At 39.8% G+C, this 17,128-nt stretch overlaps 1 protein-coding gene across 1 annotated transcript in view; it reads left to right on the forward strand.

Annotated features, from left to right (window-relative positions):
* The window catches only part of MPHOSPH8 (M-phase phosphoprotein 8), a 49,750-nt gene extending 32,836 nt beyond the window's left edge, over positions 1–16,914 (forward strand). The window contains exons 6-14 of the mRNA XM_055317257.1: positions 320–445; positions 528–616; positions 3,495–3,635; positions 4,293–4,379; positions 8,013–8,167; positions 11,269–11,423; positions 15,018–15,145; positions 15,983–16,066; positions 16,578–16,914. Coding sequence (XP_055173232.1) covers positions 320–445; positions 528–616; positions 3,495–3,635; positions 4,293–4,379; positions 8,013–8,167; positions 11,269–11,423; positions 15,018–15,145; positions 15,983–16,066; positions 16,578–16,619 — 1,007 coding nt within the window. The 3' untranslated portion in view covers positions 16,620–16,914. The remainder of the gene's footprint in view (positions 1–319; positions 446–527; positions 617–3,494; positions 3,636–4,292; positions 4,380–8,012; positions 8,168–11,268; positions 11,424–15,017; positions 15,146–15,982; positions 16,067–16,577) is intronic.
* The last annotated feature ends 214 nt before the right edge of the window (positions 16,915–17,128 follow it).

Consider the following 17,128-nt stretch of genomic DNA (forward strand, 5'->3'; position numbering starts at 1 on the left):
AGCACCATGACATCTAAACATGGATAGTTTATGGAAAGGAACTATCTGTACCGCAGGTAGCACACATTTTAAAGACTTATATATGGTGATTTGCCAAAAGAAAAAAGAAATAAATTAAGGACCCTGTAAAAAATAAAATAAAAAAATAAATGGATAGTTTGTATTATTTGACCAAGAAAAGCAGAAATTTAATTAAAGACTCAATTACATAATAAATTGTTAAAAAGTGTAGATGCTTTGCTTAATTAAGACACCACAAATTTAAAACAGCATTGTTACGGGAAAAAATATGTATTAATAAGACCCTTCTGTGTTCCAGATGGCAGACAACAGATTTTGAGTTTGGGCATGGACTTGCAGTTGGAATGGATGAAACTAGAAGATTTTCAAAAGCATCTTGATGGAGAAGATGAGAACTTTACTACAGCAGATGCAATTCCAAGTAGTGAGTACTTTGGGAATTTTGGAGGTCCTTTTCCTAAATCTAAATATGTAAAGTGCAATTTATCTTAATTCTTTCATTGTAGATTTATTGAGGGATGCAGTGAAAAACGGGGATTATATTGCTGTGAAGGTTGCACTTAACTCAAATGAGGACTATAACCTGGACCAAGAGGTAATGTTTTAGTAAAGTCTCATGAAATAAAGACGGAAAGTAGCTCTTTTAACATAATTCTGTTTCCTTTTTCATTTTTTAAATTATAAAAGTAATGTTCATTTTATAAACTGAAAACACAGTAGTAATGTATAATGTAGAAAATTATAGGCCTTGTAATTCTAGCCCCAAGAATGACCATTTGGTTTGGCTGTGGCCTGTCTGGTTTTGTCTTGTTGGACCTCTGTTGCTCTGAGGGCCATAAAATGACTCCTCGTATCCGTGTTACTGTTGATGGTATGTTGGTAGTTACCTGTTCACAACAGCTGTACATCATTCTGTTGCTGCAGGGTTTTCATTTTGATTTATAGGGGACAGTTTTGTTTTGTTTTTTAAGATTTTATTTATTTATGATAGACATAGAGAGAGAGAGAGAGAGAGAGAGAGAGAGACACACACACACACACACAGGCAGAGGGAGAAGCAGGCTCCATGCTGGGAGCCCGATGTGGGACTCGATCCCGGGACTCCAGGATTGCACCCGGGCCAAAGGCAGGCGCTAAACCGCTGAGCCACCCAGGGATCCCCTGGTTTTTGTTTTAATGAAAACATATAACCCTTTCTTTCTAGTTTTTAGATTTTGCTTTGAGATAGTCACATCTGTCAATCCTTTCCTTTATGGCTTTTCGGTGTCTTGCTTACAAAAGATTTTTATATTTTCTTCTTCAGTTTTCTTAGTTATTAAGTGGTAGATTTTTTTAGGCTTAATCCTTAGGGTTACAGTTCAAAAGAATTATTGGAATTTTAAGTAAAATTGCATGAAATCTATAGATTAATTTGGTTGAGAATTGACATTTTTACATTTTGAGTCCTCCAAATAAGAACTCTACATTTATTCAGCTCTTCACTTATTCCTAAAACAAAGTCTTAAAATTTTGTTTTTTGCTTTGTGTGATTCTTGCACTTTTATTCTAGATGCATTCCTACATATTTGATAATTCTTAAAGTATCTTAGTATGATCATTAGGATCTTCCCCCCCCCCCACATTTTGTCTAATTGGTTTTTATATATATTTGGTGAACCTATTGATTTGTGTGTGTATATGCATGCATGCGTGGTGTCTGCCTCCAGACACCTTTTCACTTTGTGAAATTCTCTTACTGTAATAATTTTTAAGTCGCTTGCCTGGGATTCTCTGAGCAGAGAATATCATCTGCCAAAAAGTAACTGTTTTGTTTCCTTTTTTTCCCAGTAATATTTCTTTTTCTGGTCTTGTGAACTTGGTGACATTTTGAAGAATAGTGATGATGGAAGTGATTCTGTTCTATCTCTGATCTGAGAGGGGATCCTGTTCTCTGATCTGAGTGGGGACTTCCCCTTAAGCTCTGTGTGAAGATTCTTTTTCTTTTGTACCATTGTTGGCTTCTTGTGGACAGTAGCCTTTCTCTTTCTAGACTTCCTTTCTTTGCTTACCTACTTTAGTTTTTATCAGGGATGAATGTTTGGTTTTATCAGATGGCTTTTTCCCCCTACTTTTTTTTTTCCCCCTACTTTAATACTAATGTAGCTCAGTCTTAGTAAAGTTTAGAAAAAAAGGTTTTTTCCCTTTAACATGGCTTTTAGGGGTTTGGTTTTTTTTTTAAGATTTTATTTATTTATTGGAGAGGGAGAGGGAGAAAGAGCACAAGCAGAGGGGAGGGGGAGAGGTAAGAAGCAGACTCCCCATTGAGCAGGGAGCCCAATTTGGGGCTTAATCCCAGGACTCTGGGATCATGACCTGAGGCAAAGGCAGACGCTTCACGGAGTAAGCCACCCCGGTGCCCCTAACATGTTTTGTAATATATTTTACAAATGAGAGAAAGTACAATGTCTTACTTCACTTGACTTTTCTTATATTAGTGTTCCTTCAGATTGCACATACAGGTGAATTCTGCTAAACTTCAGATTGTAGCCAAATTAACAACACTGTTAGAACCTGTTTTTAGGGGCACCTGCGTGGCTCAGCAACTGAGCTTCTGCCTTGGGCTCAGGTCATGATCCCAGGGTCCTGGGATCGAGTCCCACATTGGCTCCCCACAGGGAGCCTGCTTCTCCCTCTGCCTGTGTCTCTGCCTCTCTCTGTGTTTCTCTCATAAATAAATAAATAAAATCTTAAAAAAAAAGAATTTGGTTTTAGCAGATGGTATTTAATAAATGGTTTGGTATTCCTAAGGATTTGTTTCAGTTAATGATTGGAAATATGTTAGCTATTGATTACCTTTTTATTTTTTTGTCAACTTTATGTAATTTTATCTTTTTAAAGTACTTCAATTTCTCTGTCTTGTCACAGCCTCTTAGAAACCAATCATATTCGTGTCCTGTTTCCTGCTTATGAATTTTCTTCTTTATCTTTTGAGCAGACTGTCACTTCCCAATAGTTACATTTGTATAGGCCATCCATTGTGATGACACCATTCAGTTAGCCTTTCATTAATAGAGTGGAATTAGGTCATGTCTAGTGGTCATTTCTAGCCTTAGCACTTTGGGCCAACTGAGTATCACAGATGTTAGTTTCACATGTTTAACTTACAACACAAGGAGACTCTTGGGCCTGAAATGTGTGATAAATAAATATCTTTGCCATTTTTATAGCATCAAGATGAATACTATTCATCGTATGTCATGCAGAGTGCTGAAACACATGGAAGTTGTAAAATTTTATGGTATTTATGAAAGAAATTATATAGTATTAGTTTCTGATTGTTTTTTAGAAGGATATTTTCATGAAAACCTTAAGTAGCTGCTTAAATCAGTGCATTTAAGTGATTCCACATTGAAACATCATAGATGAAAAGACTTAATTTAAAATTTTTTCTGATAGACATTGACATGTTTTTTCCCTCAACAAAACCAATGAAGGATTCGAGCGGGATGACCCTGGTGATGCTCGCTGCAGCAGGAGGGCAAGATGACCTGCTGAGGCTCCTCATCAGGAAAGGGGCTAAGGTGAATGGCCGACAGAAGAACGGGACCACCGCCCTCATTCATGCAGCTGAGAAGGTTGGGAACTCAGAAGGCATCAGTTACTTAGTCTTTGGGAATTCCAGCTTGTGGACCAGAACAGAGTCTGTTTCTGTGGTGAAATATAACCCTCATATAGTCACTTAGGACTTAGGAATAAATTTTTTTGTAATCAACAGTAGTACTTTATAACTGAATTTTCAAAATGTGATTTAACTAGTGGGAAGTGATTTATATTGAAAACCTGAGGGTACTGATTGGCTTATTAGTCTGTAGAGCTTGAGACTGTTGATCTGAGAGTTGTGAATTCATGCCCCAAGCTGGGCATAGAGATTACTTTAAAAAGGGGAAAGGGCCTCTGATTAATGTACTAATGCTGGTTTCAGTCTTAGATCTTTTAAAAATCTTTTCCAGTTGAAATTAAGTGTTCCTTTTGATTAAGAATTTAATTAAAATGTTCCCACATTATTTTTTTAAAGGATTGATATACAGAGCTTCTTATGTTGAAACCAGTAGTTAAACTTCAATCGAAGTTGCTATCGAATTGTGTATGGCTGTGCATTCATACATGCTCACCTGCCTGCATGCAAATCCAAGTATTTTCCCTGGTGGCTAAAAATTTCAAGTCATCAAAAACTATCTTCTAAAGAATTTTGGGAATTAAGTTTCCTTTTTTTTTTTTTTTTTTTTTAATAGAACTTTTTAACTACAGTGGCTATTCTTTTGGAAGCCGGAGCTTTTGTAAATGTCCAGCAGAGCAATGGTGAGACTGCTCTAATGAAGGTAAATACTTCACTTTGGTCTTGACAGATGTTCCTGTTGATGCCTCTGATTGCCAGGCACTCTGCAGGGTCTGGGAATATGATGGGGAACAGGACACAGATGTGTAGAAAAAACAAGTCAGCAAAATTAGAAGGTGGTATGAACAACAGTGTGATAGGAATAAGCTGAGAGAGCCATGGGGTTACCTAAAAGTGATCCCAGGCTCAGCAGTGTGGATTCAAGGTGGGACAAGGTGGGATAAATGCTGGCTCAGTTGGTAGAACATATGACTCTTGTTCTTGGGGGTCGTAAATTCAGGCCCCATGTTGAGTATAGAGATTTCATTTAGAAGGGGGCGGGGGGTGAGACAGGGGATGTGATGTATCTGAGCTGCATGCTGTGTGGATATATGAACTATGTGACCAGGAACTGGACTAGGCTATGCACAGTTAGGGAGTGGAAAAGAACACGATGTGCTTTCGTTATTACTTTACATGGGTGGATTCATCCTTAGCTTCAATTCTTCCTGTGTGTTTGGAGTTATGGTTTGTGGAACGTTTTGAGTGGAAAGTTGTTAAAGCTTCCCCCACCCCACCCCCCAGGACTCTCCCTTTAATTACCTTTCCCTGTTTGGCACTTTTGTATTAGCCTCTACTTGGGCTCAGCCCAGTCTGGCATGTTTCTATTCTGGTTCTTGGACTAAGATGCTGTTAGGACATGGCAGGTCCTGACACCGAGCCATGCTTTAGTTCCCCATATGGAGGCTCTGCCTTATTGCCCCCTTCCTAGATGCAGTTTTGTGCAAGGAAGTTGGCCGAAGTAAGTGTTAGTACTACCTATTTTCAGCAGTCTTTCGTGAGTCTGGAAGAGTGCACAGATAGTTAGCCTAGTTAGCCCTGAGCCTGGTCCTGAGTGTGGTCTTGAATCTGTTATTCTCAAGGCCAGGATCACCTGTCCCTTCAACCTTCTTCCACACTCGGGATGTGAACCTTGCTCACTGCTTCTATTGCCGTTTCATTTTTGGTTTATAGAAATGCTTATTTTGTTCAGGAGCCCTACCTTTGAATTTTAATTTTCCTTTGTGTGCTTCTCTTGCTGTATACTTAGAGCAGAGGTGGCACCTCACACATGAAATAAGACATTGTCTTATTGAGCAATCAACATGTACATTCTAAAGAGCAAATGCTTAAGTAGTCTGGCACATAAACGTGTGCACATGGGGCAGTGAGCATGGACATGGTCTGCATCCGGGCTGAGGAATTAGGACAACTTGATCCTGAGAGCAGTTGGGAGCCACAAAGGTTTAAGTTGGAGAAGAACATAATCAGACTAAAGGTGGTTGTTTCTCATTCCCCTAGTTCAGTAGGGAGATTGAATTAATTAAAAAGATGAACGGTTTGCAGACTTACAGGGATGTTTTTAAAATCAAGTGAAAATATAATCTGTTCCTATATAGTGACCGTGGAGAGAGAGAAGTGGATGATAGACCAGTATTTTAAGAAGGTAGAATTTGCAGGACTTGGTAATTGAAGGTGATATTTGGTAATCCTGTTTCTTAATTTAGGGAATTCAGGCAGTATATACAATGGGATTGGGGTTACATTTGAGCTGGAAACGCTCAGATGTTTCACATATGGATCTTTAGCTCAGGAGAGAGGGTTAGGCTATAGATTCAGATTCGAGTTCATCTGTGTAGACAGCACAATTACAGGCCCAGGCTGAGAGTGGGATTACCACTGAGAGTTAAAGGCCAGAGATGGAAGGCAGCCACATAGGAAAGACCAGAGAAGGTGAAGGAAGATCAGATCAGCAGAGTGCAATATCCTGGGCGTTTCAAGGAGGAGCTGACCTGTAGCGTCTGTTGAGGCAGAGATGCCAAAGAAAAATAGGCTGAGAAGTGCTTTTGGGAGGTAGCACTGGAGAGGGTGTTGGCATCTTTGTTTGTTGGGTTTGAGGGGTGTGGTTGCAGGGAGTGAGGATGTGGATGCTGGATTTTGTAGGCACGTAGGACTTGAGCTGAGGAGGAGGAAGGCAGTGTCCAGAGGGGAAGGGGTCGAGGGACAATTTGTTGCTTCTTCCCAGAGAAGATCTCAAAGGATATTTAACTACTGTCTAAATAAGACTGCCGATAACTGTATGTAAATTTTGTTTTTGTTTTTTGTTTACTTTGATCTGGTTTTTGTTTGTGTTGGGATTTTTTTGGTACTTGTTTCTTCAGCTTTAAGGATTTAGTGTATTACATTGGTTTTTAGAATTAGAAGAAATAAACATGGGAAGAGATTTTCAGAAATTTTTGAAACAATTTTAAAAACCTATCATCTCAGAAATAATAAATAAAATTGGTCGTTACCAGAGTGTGAGGGTGTGGAGAAACCACATTCTCACCTGTTGATGTCGGGCATATAATTGGTTCCAACAGGGCTTCTCAACCTTCCCCTTCCTGACATTGTGAGCCAGATCATTTGTAGGATGTGCAACAGCATCCCTAACCTCTGCACCAGATGCCATTAGTACCCATCCTCGGTTGTTAACAACCCGAAATGTCTCCATACACTGCCTGAATTCCCCTGGGGGCAAAACCACCCCAGTGAGAACCACCAGGTTACATACATCTTTGGAAAGGCATTTGTCAGATATACCCGAGATGCATGCCCTTTGACCTGGCAGTTGCACAACTTAAAAATCTACTCTGTAGAAATACAGTCTGGAGTAGTAGCACACCTGATAGCCTTGTTCTTACAGGAAAGCCAACTGGCTTGCCCTCATCCTTTACGGTGTGTTATATGGTATCAGCCTCGGTGTTGTAAGGCAGAAGTACCGTTACTCACTTTGGACAAATGGAAACAGTGAAACTCAGAATTACACTGAAAAAGATACACATGTGAAACATCTTCTGAGCCTTTCCAGCTCAAATGTAACCCCCCTCCCATTGTATATACTGCCTGAATTCCCAAAATTAAGAAACAGGATTACCAAACATCTTCAGTTACCAAATTCTGTGAATTCTACCTTCTTAAAATACCAGTCAGTCTATCCACTTCTCTCTCCACTGTCACTACATAGGTACAGACTATATTTTCACTTGATTTTAAGTGAAATAAATAAACTAATTAATTACTTGAAGCCCCACAGGGAGTAAGTAACAGGAAAGAACCTGGAGGTGGTAGGTCTTTTTACTCTAGAAATGGTCTTTGTGCCCAGCTCCATCTTAAATTTGCTGAATTCAAATTTGTATATATGCTTAATTAGTCTCCTTTAAAGCAACTTCTAGGGAAGTTTTGAAATTATTTTGTGATGCTCAGAGACTTGGTCTGAAGAGTGGAGCGCTCTCTAGATCTTAGAAAGGCCTGGTGTTTGTTCTGTCTTGGGACAGAGTATCTTTTTCAGAGTTGCCCAATTCTCCACGATTCAGGGGTTTTCGAAATTGAATGTAGCACAGATTTCAGTACTGTTCACTGACTAAAAGGAGTGTAACACTTTTCGGTTACTATCAGATTGTAATCCTTGGTGAGACCTAATGCCAGGTTTTCTTCCCCTCTCCAATGTTCTTGCCCTTCTCTTCACAAAGAACTGCTGGGCTCACAGGAGGAGAAAGGGACAAACACTGATCGCTGTCTAACTTATCTTACAGTTAACTCCTTTTTTCCATTGTAGGCCTGTAAAAGAGGAAATTCTGATATCGTACGACTCGTGATTGAATGTGGAGCTGACTGCAATATTTTGTCAAAGCACCAAAATAGTGCACTGCATTTTGCAAAGCAGTGTAACAATGTGTTGGTGTACGACTTGCTGAAGAATCATTTAGAGACGTAAGTGTGAGTGAATGTGCCATGGTTAGGTCACAAGATGTGTTTGGACATGTCGTAATTAGAATGGCCTGTGTAAATTGCTCAGAAGAAGATTGTTAAATGGAAGTCCTAATAGGTTTCTGTTCTCAAAAGATCATAAATTTAATAAGTGGCATATGAATTATTTTTCTGACAGTTATTAAATCTCAAACTTTAAAAAAGTTAACACTGTTCTATCTGGGAGTATCTCCTTAAAATCTTAATTATTCTCGTAATTGGGCTTATGCTTTCTTAAAACTAATCTGTAGTTTGTTTTTTAATAGACTCATTTTTTAGAGCAGTTACGGGTTCGCAGTGAAGTTGAGCTAAAAGTACAGAGAGTTTCTGTGTATACTCTGCTTCCATACATGCACGACCTCCCCTACTAACATGTATTACTGGAGTGGTGCGTTTACTAAAACCAGTGAACCTACATTGATAGTTGCTATTCAAAGTCCATGTTTTACATATGGGTTCACCTTGGGGGTGTGCATTTTGGGGTTTTGACAAATGTTATAAGGACATGTACCCACCATTACTGTCATACAGAGTAGCACTCCCTAAAAATCCTCTGTGCTCTGCCAGTGCAGGCCTTCCTGCCCCCCTACTCTGGCAGCCGCTCATCTGTTTATTATCTCTACTGTTTTGCTTTTTCCAGGTCATACAGTTGGAATCCTAGTACTTGCCCTTTTCACATTGGCTTCTTTCAGTTAGTAATATGCATTAAATATTCCTCCATGTCTCTCTTCTTTTTTTTTTTTATTTTTGTTTGCTCTAATTCCAGTTAGTTAACATAGTGTTATATTTCAGGTGTACAATATACTGATTCAGCAACTCTATACATTACTCAGTGCCCATCATTCTTAATCCCCTTCACTGATCCCCCCAAGACACCTCCTCTCAGATAACCATTAGTTTGTTCTCCATAGTTGAGAGTCTTTTTGGTTTGTCTCTTTATTTTTCCTTTGTTCATTTGCTTTGTTTTTTAAATTCGATGTATGAGTGAAACTATATGTATTTGTCTTTCTTTGGTTTACTTCACTTAGCATTACACTCTCTTGCTCCATCTATGTTGTTGCAAATGATAAGATTTCATTCTTCTTTATGGCTGAATAATATACATACCACCTCTTGTTTATCAATTCATCACCTGTCCATGCACACTTGGCTGCTTCCATAATCTGACTAAATGCTGTATAAACGTAGTGGTCCTCCATGTCTTCATGGCTTGATAGCTTGTCTTTTTTAAGATTTTTTTATTTGTTTATTCACAAGAGACACAGAGAGGCAGAGACACAGGCAGAAGGAGAAGCAGGCTCATTGCAGGGAGCCCAATGTGGGACTTGATCCCAGGACCCCAGGATCATCATCTAAAGGATGATCCGAAGGCAGACACTTAACCTCTGAGCCACCCAGGTGTCCTGATAGCTTGTCTTTTTTTTTTTTTTTTTAAGATTTTGTTTATTCATGGAGACACAGATTGAGAGAGAGAGGCAGAGACACAGGCAGAGGGAGAAGCACGCCCCCTACAGGAAGCCTGACGTGGGACTCCATCCCCCGTCTCCAGGATCACACCCCAGGGTGCAGGCGGCGCTAAACCGCCATGCCACTGGGGCTGCCCAATAGCTTGTCTTTTTAACTCTGAATAGTAGTCCATTGTCTGGATGTACTACAGTTTATCCATTCAAGTGAATTCTAAACCATTTTATTTTAATTGAAAGTTCATATAAGTAATTTAGTACTTTTTTCACTTAAGAATTATTTGGGCTTACTCAGCCATCAAAAAGAATATCTTGCCATTTGCAACATGGTTGGAACTAGAGGGTATTATGTTAAGTGAAATAAGAGAAAGACAAATCTATGGTTTCACTCGTGGAATTTGAGAAACAAAGCATGAACATAGGGGAAGGGAGGGAAAAATAAGATGAAAATTAAGAAGGAGGCTAACCATAAGAGACAACTGAGGGCTGCTGGAGGGGATGTGGGTCAAGGATGGGGTAACTGGATGATGGGCATTTAGGAGGGCATATGATGTGATAAGTACTGGGTGTTGGATGCAACTGATGAATCACTAAATGCTGCCTCTGAAACTAATAAGTTATTTTGGCAACACATAACAGAAACTTGACAAACAGTAGCTAACACAGGTGTTTATTTTTCAAAATAACAGGGATCCAGGGGTAGGCAGTTTTGGGTAGGAAAAGCCATTCTTTGCCTCTCTTCCTCCTCCAACACACTTAAGGGTATGACTTGGATCTTCATGCCTGTATAATGGTCACTCCCAATTCCAGGATTTATATTCTAAGCAGAGAAAGTAAATTTCAGATGGGAGACAAAAAACAAAAGGTCGTGTACATGGTGAATTATACGTGGAATTCCACTCCTAAAACTGGAATATCATGGCCACCAAATAAGTTGGTTACCTTCCAGCAAGATTATTTTAAAATATTTTGTGAATTAGCCCTGATCATTTAACTACTTTCTAATCTAAGTACTATAATAAGACATATGTTTATATGTGGCAATTCCCAAATTTGCTGTTTAATGGAATTTTCACTATCGTTAGACAAGTTACTGAGCGCTGTGTGCCAGGAAGTATTCAGAGGGCTGGGGATGGACAGCAACGAGTGGAAAAGACTTGCCCTCTTAGAGCCTAAATTTCCCTGGACAATATAGACAGTAAGACAGTTACATAGTGTATCAGATACTAAGTGCTACAGAAAAATAGAGTGGGGACACAGGGTGACTAGGAAGTTATATTTCTTTTTTTTAAAGGTTGATTTGGGGGACGCCTGGGTGGCTCAGTGGTTGAGCATCTGCCTTCGGCTCAGGTGGTGATTGTGGGGTCCTGGGATCTAGTCCCACATCAGGCTTCCCACAGGGAGCCTGCTTCTCCCTCTGCCTATGTTTTTGCCTCTCTGTGTGTGTGTCTCATGAATAAGTAAATAAATAATTAAATCTTTTTTTTAAAAAAAAGGTTGATTTGGGAAGGACTTACCACTATTCAACAGTCTGATAATACTGTGGCTCGCGATTATTTTCTACAATTAATATTAACAACTCTTACTATCCTTTTTGATTAGACTTTCAAGAGTAGCAGAAGAAACAATAAGGGATTACTTTGAAGCACGTCTTGCTCTGTTAGAACCAATTTTCCCAATAGCATGTCATCGTCTCTGTGAGGGGCCAGATTTTTCTACGGATTTCAATTATAAACCCCCACAGAACATACCAGAAGGTAAGCCTATGTTTTCTCTGATTGAAAAGTGACACTAAATATCAAATGATTTTTTTTTAAGGTGTTTATTTCTTTATTTGACAGAGAGATTGAGCACAAGCAGAGGGAACGGCAGGCAAAGGGAGAGGGAGAAGCAGGCTCCCCTTGGAGCAGGGAGCCTGTTGTGGGACTCAATCGCAGAACCTCGGGATCATGACCTGAGCTGAAGCCAGATGCCCAACCAACCAAGGAGCCCCTCAACTGATTTTTAAAAAGAATTCTGTGAACATGACCTCAAAAGAATTCCATTATATATCACAATTATGTAAAATACTGAATAGCAGAGCTACTCTGGCAGAAAAAAAGAGACCCAGCTAATACCTACCATCCCAGGTGACTTTAAGGGATCCACAGAGCACTGTTTAAAAAGCATAGGGGAGAGCACCTGCATGGCTCAGTCGGTGAAGCATCCCCTCAGATCATGATCCCAGAGTCCTGGGATAGAGCCCAAGTCGGGCTCCCTGTTCCAACGGGGAGCCTGCTTCTCCCTCTTTCTCTCCCTGCCCCTACCCCCCTGCTTGTGCTCGTTCTGACAAATAAATAAAGTCTTTTAAAAAATAAAAAGTAGGGGAGCCCAGGTGGCTCAGCAGTTTAGTGCCTTCAGCCCAGGGCGTGATCCTGGAGACCAGGGATCGAGTCCTGTGTCGGGCTCCCTGCGTGGAGCCTGCTTCTCCCTCTGCCTTTCTCTCTATCTCTCATGAATAAATAAAATCTAAAAAAAAATAAAAATATAAAATAAAAGCATAGGGGTGCCTGGTGGCTTAGTTGGTTAAGCGTCTGACTTGATTTTGGCTCAGGTCATGATCTCGGGGTTATGAGATTGGGCTCCACATTCAGAGGGGGGTCTGCTTGAGATTCTTTCTCCCCCCAGCCCCTCCAAAATAAATCAATCTTTGATTTTTTTTTTTTAAGATTTTATTTATTCATGAGAGACACAGAGGCAGAGACATAGGCAGAAGGAGAAGAAGCAGGCTTCATGTGGGGAGCACGACATGGGACTCAATCCTGGGTCTCCAGGATCATGCTCTGGGCTGAAGGCAGTGTTAAACCGCTAAGCCACCCTGGCTGCCCAATCTTTTAAATTTTTTAAAAATAAAAAGGACAGAAGTTGAGGCTGTTCTTTCTGCCCACGAGTGCTATTCCCCATGCTTTAATGAAACCTTTTTTGCACCAGAGGGGAAGAAGAAAAGTATGAAAGTTGGATCTTAATAACTCTACTTTTTATTAAAATTGAGTTATATGAAATTTACACTAGCTTTAAGATTATAAGCCCAGAATCGGTGTTTTTCCTGAATTTCACTAAAAGTGTCTTGGCCCATAGGAAAGTTGAGTAGCCGGAGATGGGAACTTTGGTTCTGCTTCCTAGCCTCTTCTTAACAGCTGCTCTGCAGGCAAGACCATGACATGGTGTGGCCTTTCTCTAGGACATGGATCCAGGGTGTTTACGTGGAGGGAATACGGTTTCTGCCTTTATGGAAGTATGCAGCTGGGTTCCGGCTTTTATGTTAAAAAAACAAAAACATTTTTAAAAATGCGTCCATTAATGAAGATTTAATTAAAGACAGTCATTTATAACACCAGTGTTTAGTGAACTTGACATTGAAGAATCATTTGTGGTTTCAGCTGTCCAAGTGGATCATTTGCACTGCTGGGGAGTGAGTCTTGTTTTGGGGGGAAACAAACTAAAAAAAAATGGGGGGGTGGGGGGTAGGACTTAGGGCAAAAATCTCCAAGTTTCATCTGGTAAGACACTGCAGATTTCTCAGAATTTCCCTAAGGAAAACCTATGACCAGAGAATCTTTGAAGTAAACTACATAAATCTCCTCCTCCCCCCCAAAAGATTCCAAAAGACGCAGTTGCAGCAGGTGTTCTTCTCAGGGCTGGAGCTTTCATTCCACTTCATACTCTGGCCTCTGCACCTCTGTTGTCCCTTCGCTGGGGCAGAGCTGAGCTGGGCCAGGCTCCTGGGCTCCTGCACCTGGACTGCCTGAGGGTTACTGAATGTTTTTTGTGCACATGCAGTGTCTGTGGCCACCAGAAGTCTTCTCTGTTTATCTAAAATGTTACCAAAGAATCATCCGCAGGTAGAAAATCCTGCAAGGTTTTCCTCTGCCTGCTCTGGGAGCTCGTTAGAAATGCAGACCCTCAGGCCTCTCCCAGACCTGACTCTCAGTTGTCACCTTGGTGAGATGTCAGGTGATTCATGAGCACACTCAAGTTCGAGCAGCGCTGACCTTGGTTCCTCGAGATTCTGATTGTGATTAACACCTCATTTGGCTAGAGAAAAATGTTGTTACTGGTACCATGAAACAACTATTAGCAAACTAGGGTCCCTCCTGTCCTTTTATCTCTGTGAACTTGAAGCGTTTGTCAGAGTAGAGCTAACAAACACCCCTTCCTTAGATCTCAGTCTGGTTAAACAGTACCCGAATGCAGAAATGCTAGTCCTCATTTGGGTCTTTCTGAAGTTCCCACCACTCTCCTCTATGCAGATAGTAATACTCAACCTCCTCTCAGATCAAATGCCCCTTCATGGTGGGGCTGAGGGGGGAAAGACAAAGGGGGAGCTTTCTCTATGTTGTCTGTAGACCTTTTCTTTTGAAGCTCAGCACTCTGGGGGTGGGAGAGGGGGTATTGCATTTTAAAGCTAGAGAGCAAAATCAGTATGACAAACTTCAAATAGCTTGAAAGGAGAGGTAAAGAGAGCCAGGGGCACAGAACAAATAAAGCAAATGGTTCCTTGGGGTATTTTTGATGAAGTCTCTTCATAAAAGGAGTGGTTTTTTCATCTGGATCAGTGTGTTTTTTTTATCTTAAAAAAGGCTTATCAGAAAGGTCATGAGAGTTCATAGATTTTGTTCTATTAAAAGTATGGTGTTCAGAAAAAGGGAGTTATGCAGAATATTTTGGATAGTTACTGGAAGCTTCGTCTCATGCTTCCCTCCCCCCCCCCAAACAAGTTTTATTATTAATCCAAAAACTTGGAAAAGGCAAAATACTATGTGGAAGAAAATGGACAGTCATTCAAACTCACACCCAAAGACAGCTGTCATAGAAATTTACCTCCATGGACATTTACACATTTAGCAGCAATTTTTTAAAGATTGTACTTACTGCAGAGAGCACAAGCAGGAGGGGCAGAGAGAGAATCTCAAGACCACCACCCAGTGAGTGTGGAGCCCGATGTGTAGGGCTCAATTCCCAGACCCTGAGATGATGACCTGAGCTGAAACCAACTGTGCTACCCAGGTGCCCTAGCAGCAACTTTTAAATACTTTTTTAAGGCCAAAATTAATGTAGAAAAGTGTATTTTTAAATATTTGTTCCATGAGCTGTCAGTAGGGATTACTTGAACAAAAAATAAAAGGGGTCTGGGGTTGAATGCCAGGTAACACTAAATTGGAGGACTCCCGATTGCTCAGTATGCATGGGCATGGTATTCGGGGATACTCCGGGGACTTCTTCCAACACATACAGGTGCACCTTCTGCAGAGTTGAAAGGCGGCCCTGTTAGGCCTGGTATTAAAATATGTTTTTACATCTCCCTTATTCAGGCTCTGGCATCCTGCTATTTATTTTCCATGCCAACTTTTTGGGTAAAGAAGTTATTGCTCGGCTCTGTGGACCATGTAGTGTACAAGCTGTAGTTTTAAATGATAAATTTCAACTTCCAGTTTTTCTGGTAAGATTTTTGTAGTTCGTTATTGAAAAGTACATTCTTCTAATACAGAAGCACAGATGACTTTTGTGTTTTAATAAAACACGCTAACTGTAATTAAACCAGTTGGAAATAAGGCTGTAACACGTAACTATAAAGTAATATTATCTTAGATTTTGTCATTAAAAGCCTGGACTTTTTTAAGGTTTTATATATATGCCTTAACTTACATTTACCATAATGTCATTTGAGCGTTCTGGATATAAACTCTTAAGGTATAAGAAACATACTGTCTGATTTTAAATAGTTTGCCTTTTCACACCGTTATAATTACATTCACTTAAAGGGAATTTAGGAAATTTTTAAAGTACACCCATTCTGTGCTTCAAATATGTAGAAAATGGGTGTTTTTATGCTTAGTTTTAGTGCTTATAGCTTTAGGGAGACATTTTACTGTAATTTTGATGTATAATAACTATTAGTAACTATGTAAATTTTAACAAAAAAAATGGTCTTGAAGAATCTTTGTGTACGTTTCCTTCTCTAAGAATTCTTTCCTTGGGCTGAATTAAGCCCTTAATGTTTATGAAGATTTAATTTAAACATGCTGTATGTGGCTGGATACATGCTAATCCTAAAGATTTATCTGGATGCTGTTTTTGCAGATAAATCGTAGAAGCTTTTTTTGCCATGTGTATCATTTTGAAAAATCAAAGGAAAAATTACCACAGCGAATTGCTTTATATAAAGCATAAAATTTGTGTTCTTTTATGTAATTGTCTGCGATGTTTTTGTTTAGAGCGATGCCCTTCAGATGTAGAAGTTTGTCTGAGAAAACACTCTTTGTGGTCTTTCTCCTAGGATAGTCATTTTGTTTACTCGTTCAGCCCTGCTGCAGGCCTCAATAAACTCTTCATAAGGTTGACGGAAGCGCCTTCTGCTAAGGTGAAAATCCCTTCCTCACGTTCAGTGCAGCTATTCCTATTGCTACTCCAGATTACTTTATCACCACCAGAAAAAAATTCCAAGAATGCCATGTATGCTGTGTTCCTGGTGTGCCTGTCCTGGAAAACACATGATCTCTGGGATAGCTGTGCACCAGAATCTACAGGTGTTAGACATAGACTGTGTGTCATCTCCAGGACTGAGCAGTCAGAGCTGTATTCTCGGGGTTTATTTTTTAATGTATGACATATGTATTTTTCTAGACTGTTTACTAAACATTTCTTTGTAAAATGAAGCTGGACCAAAAATCTATGTAACAGATAGTACAGTTATATAATAACCTAAAAATCAAATCGTCAGCATTTAAAATCCAACATCCTGAATTGATGACCAATTTGAAAACTTTGCCAAACAAGATTGGCAGATCTTGGTCGTGCATTTTCCTTCTTCTGAGAAAGGGGAACTTGGTAAGGGATCTGTTCTGAAACTTAGGTCTCTCTTCTTTCAACAGGTTAAGCTGCTAATAGGTGCATATAGAGTACAGCTGCAGTGACTAACAGTTGGGATGGAGTTCTTTCTGGACCCGTTTTGGGACTCTGGCACAGCGAACACCTCCAGATTTGATGTTTCAACTGTAAACCTCTTGCATTTTCAGGACTGTTATCTGTTACAGGCTCTAAGATGGGACATGGTGATTCTAATATATTATAAAATAGAGATGTAAGTATTTGTGCCAGTGTTCTGGAATTTCAATGTTGTCTGCAGACTGCATACTTAAGTATTTCCACAATGTGGAATGGTACATAGGATTATTTAAGAAAATTAAAAATCTTTTTTCTAACTTGCAATTTTCTATTAGCCCTGGTGAATTTCTGCATTAAAAACAGTTGAGTATATGTGATACTCAAGTTACTCAAGCACTAAATAACGTGTGAATTTGCTGCCCTTGAAGGATGATTTTCTAACTTGGTAGGCAGATTCGAGGGAGGAGGTCTGATCTGTTTGTAATATGCAGTTCCCAAAGATGCTGAATTGGGAGGTGACAATGTTGTGTGTTTGCAG

This window comes from Nyctereutes procyonoides, unplaced genomic scaffold (assembly GCF_905146905.1).
Source record: "Nyctereutes procyonoides isolate TBG_1078 unplaced genomic scaffold, NYPRO_anot_genome, whole genome shotgun sequence".
Classification (NCBI taxonomy): Eukaryota; Metazoa; Chordata; class Mammalia; order Carnivora; family Canidae; genus Nyctereutes; species Nyctereutes procyonoides.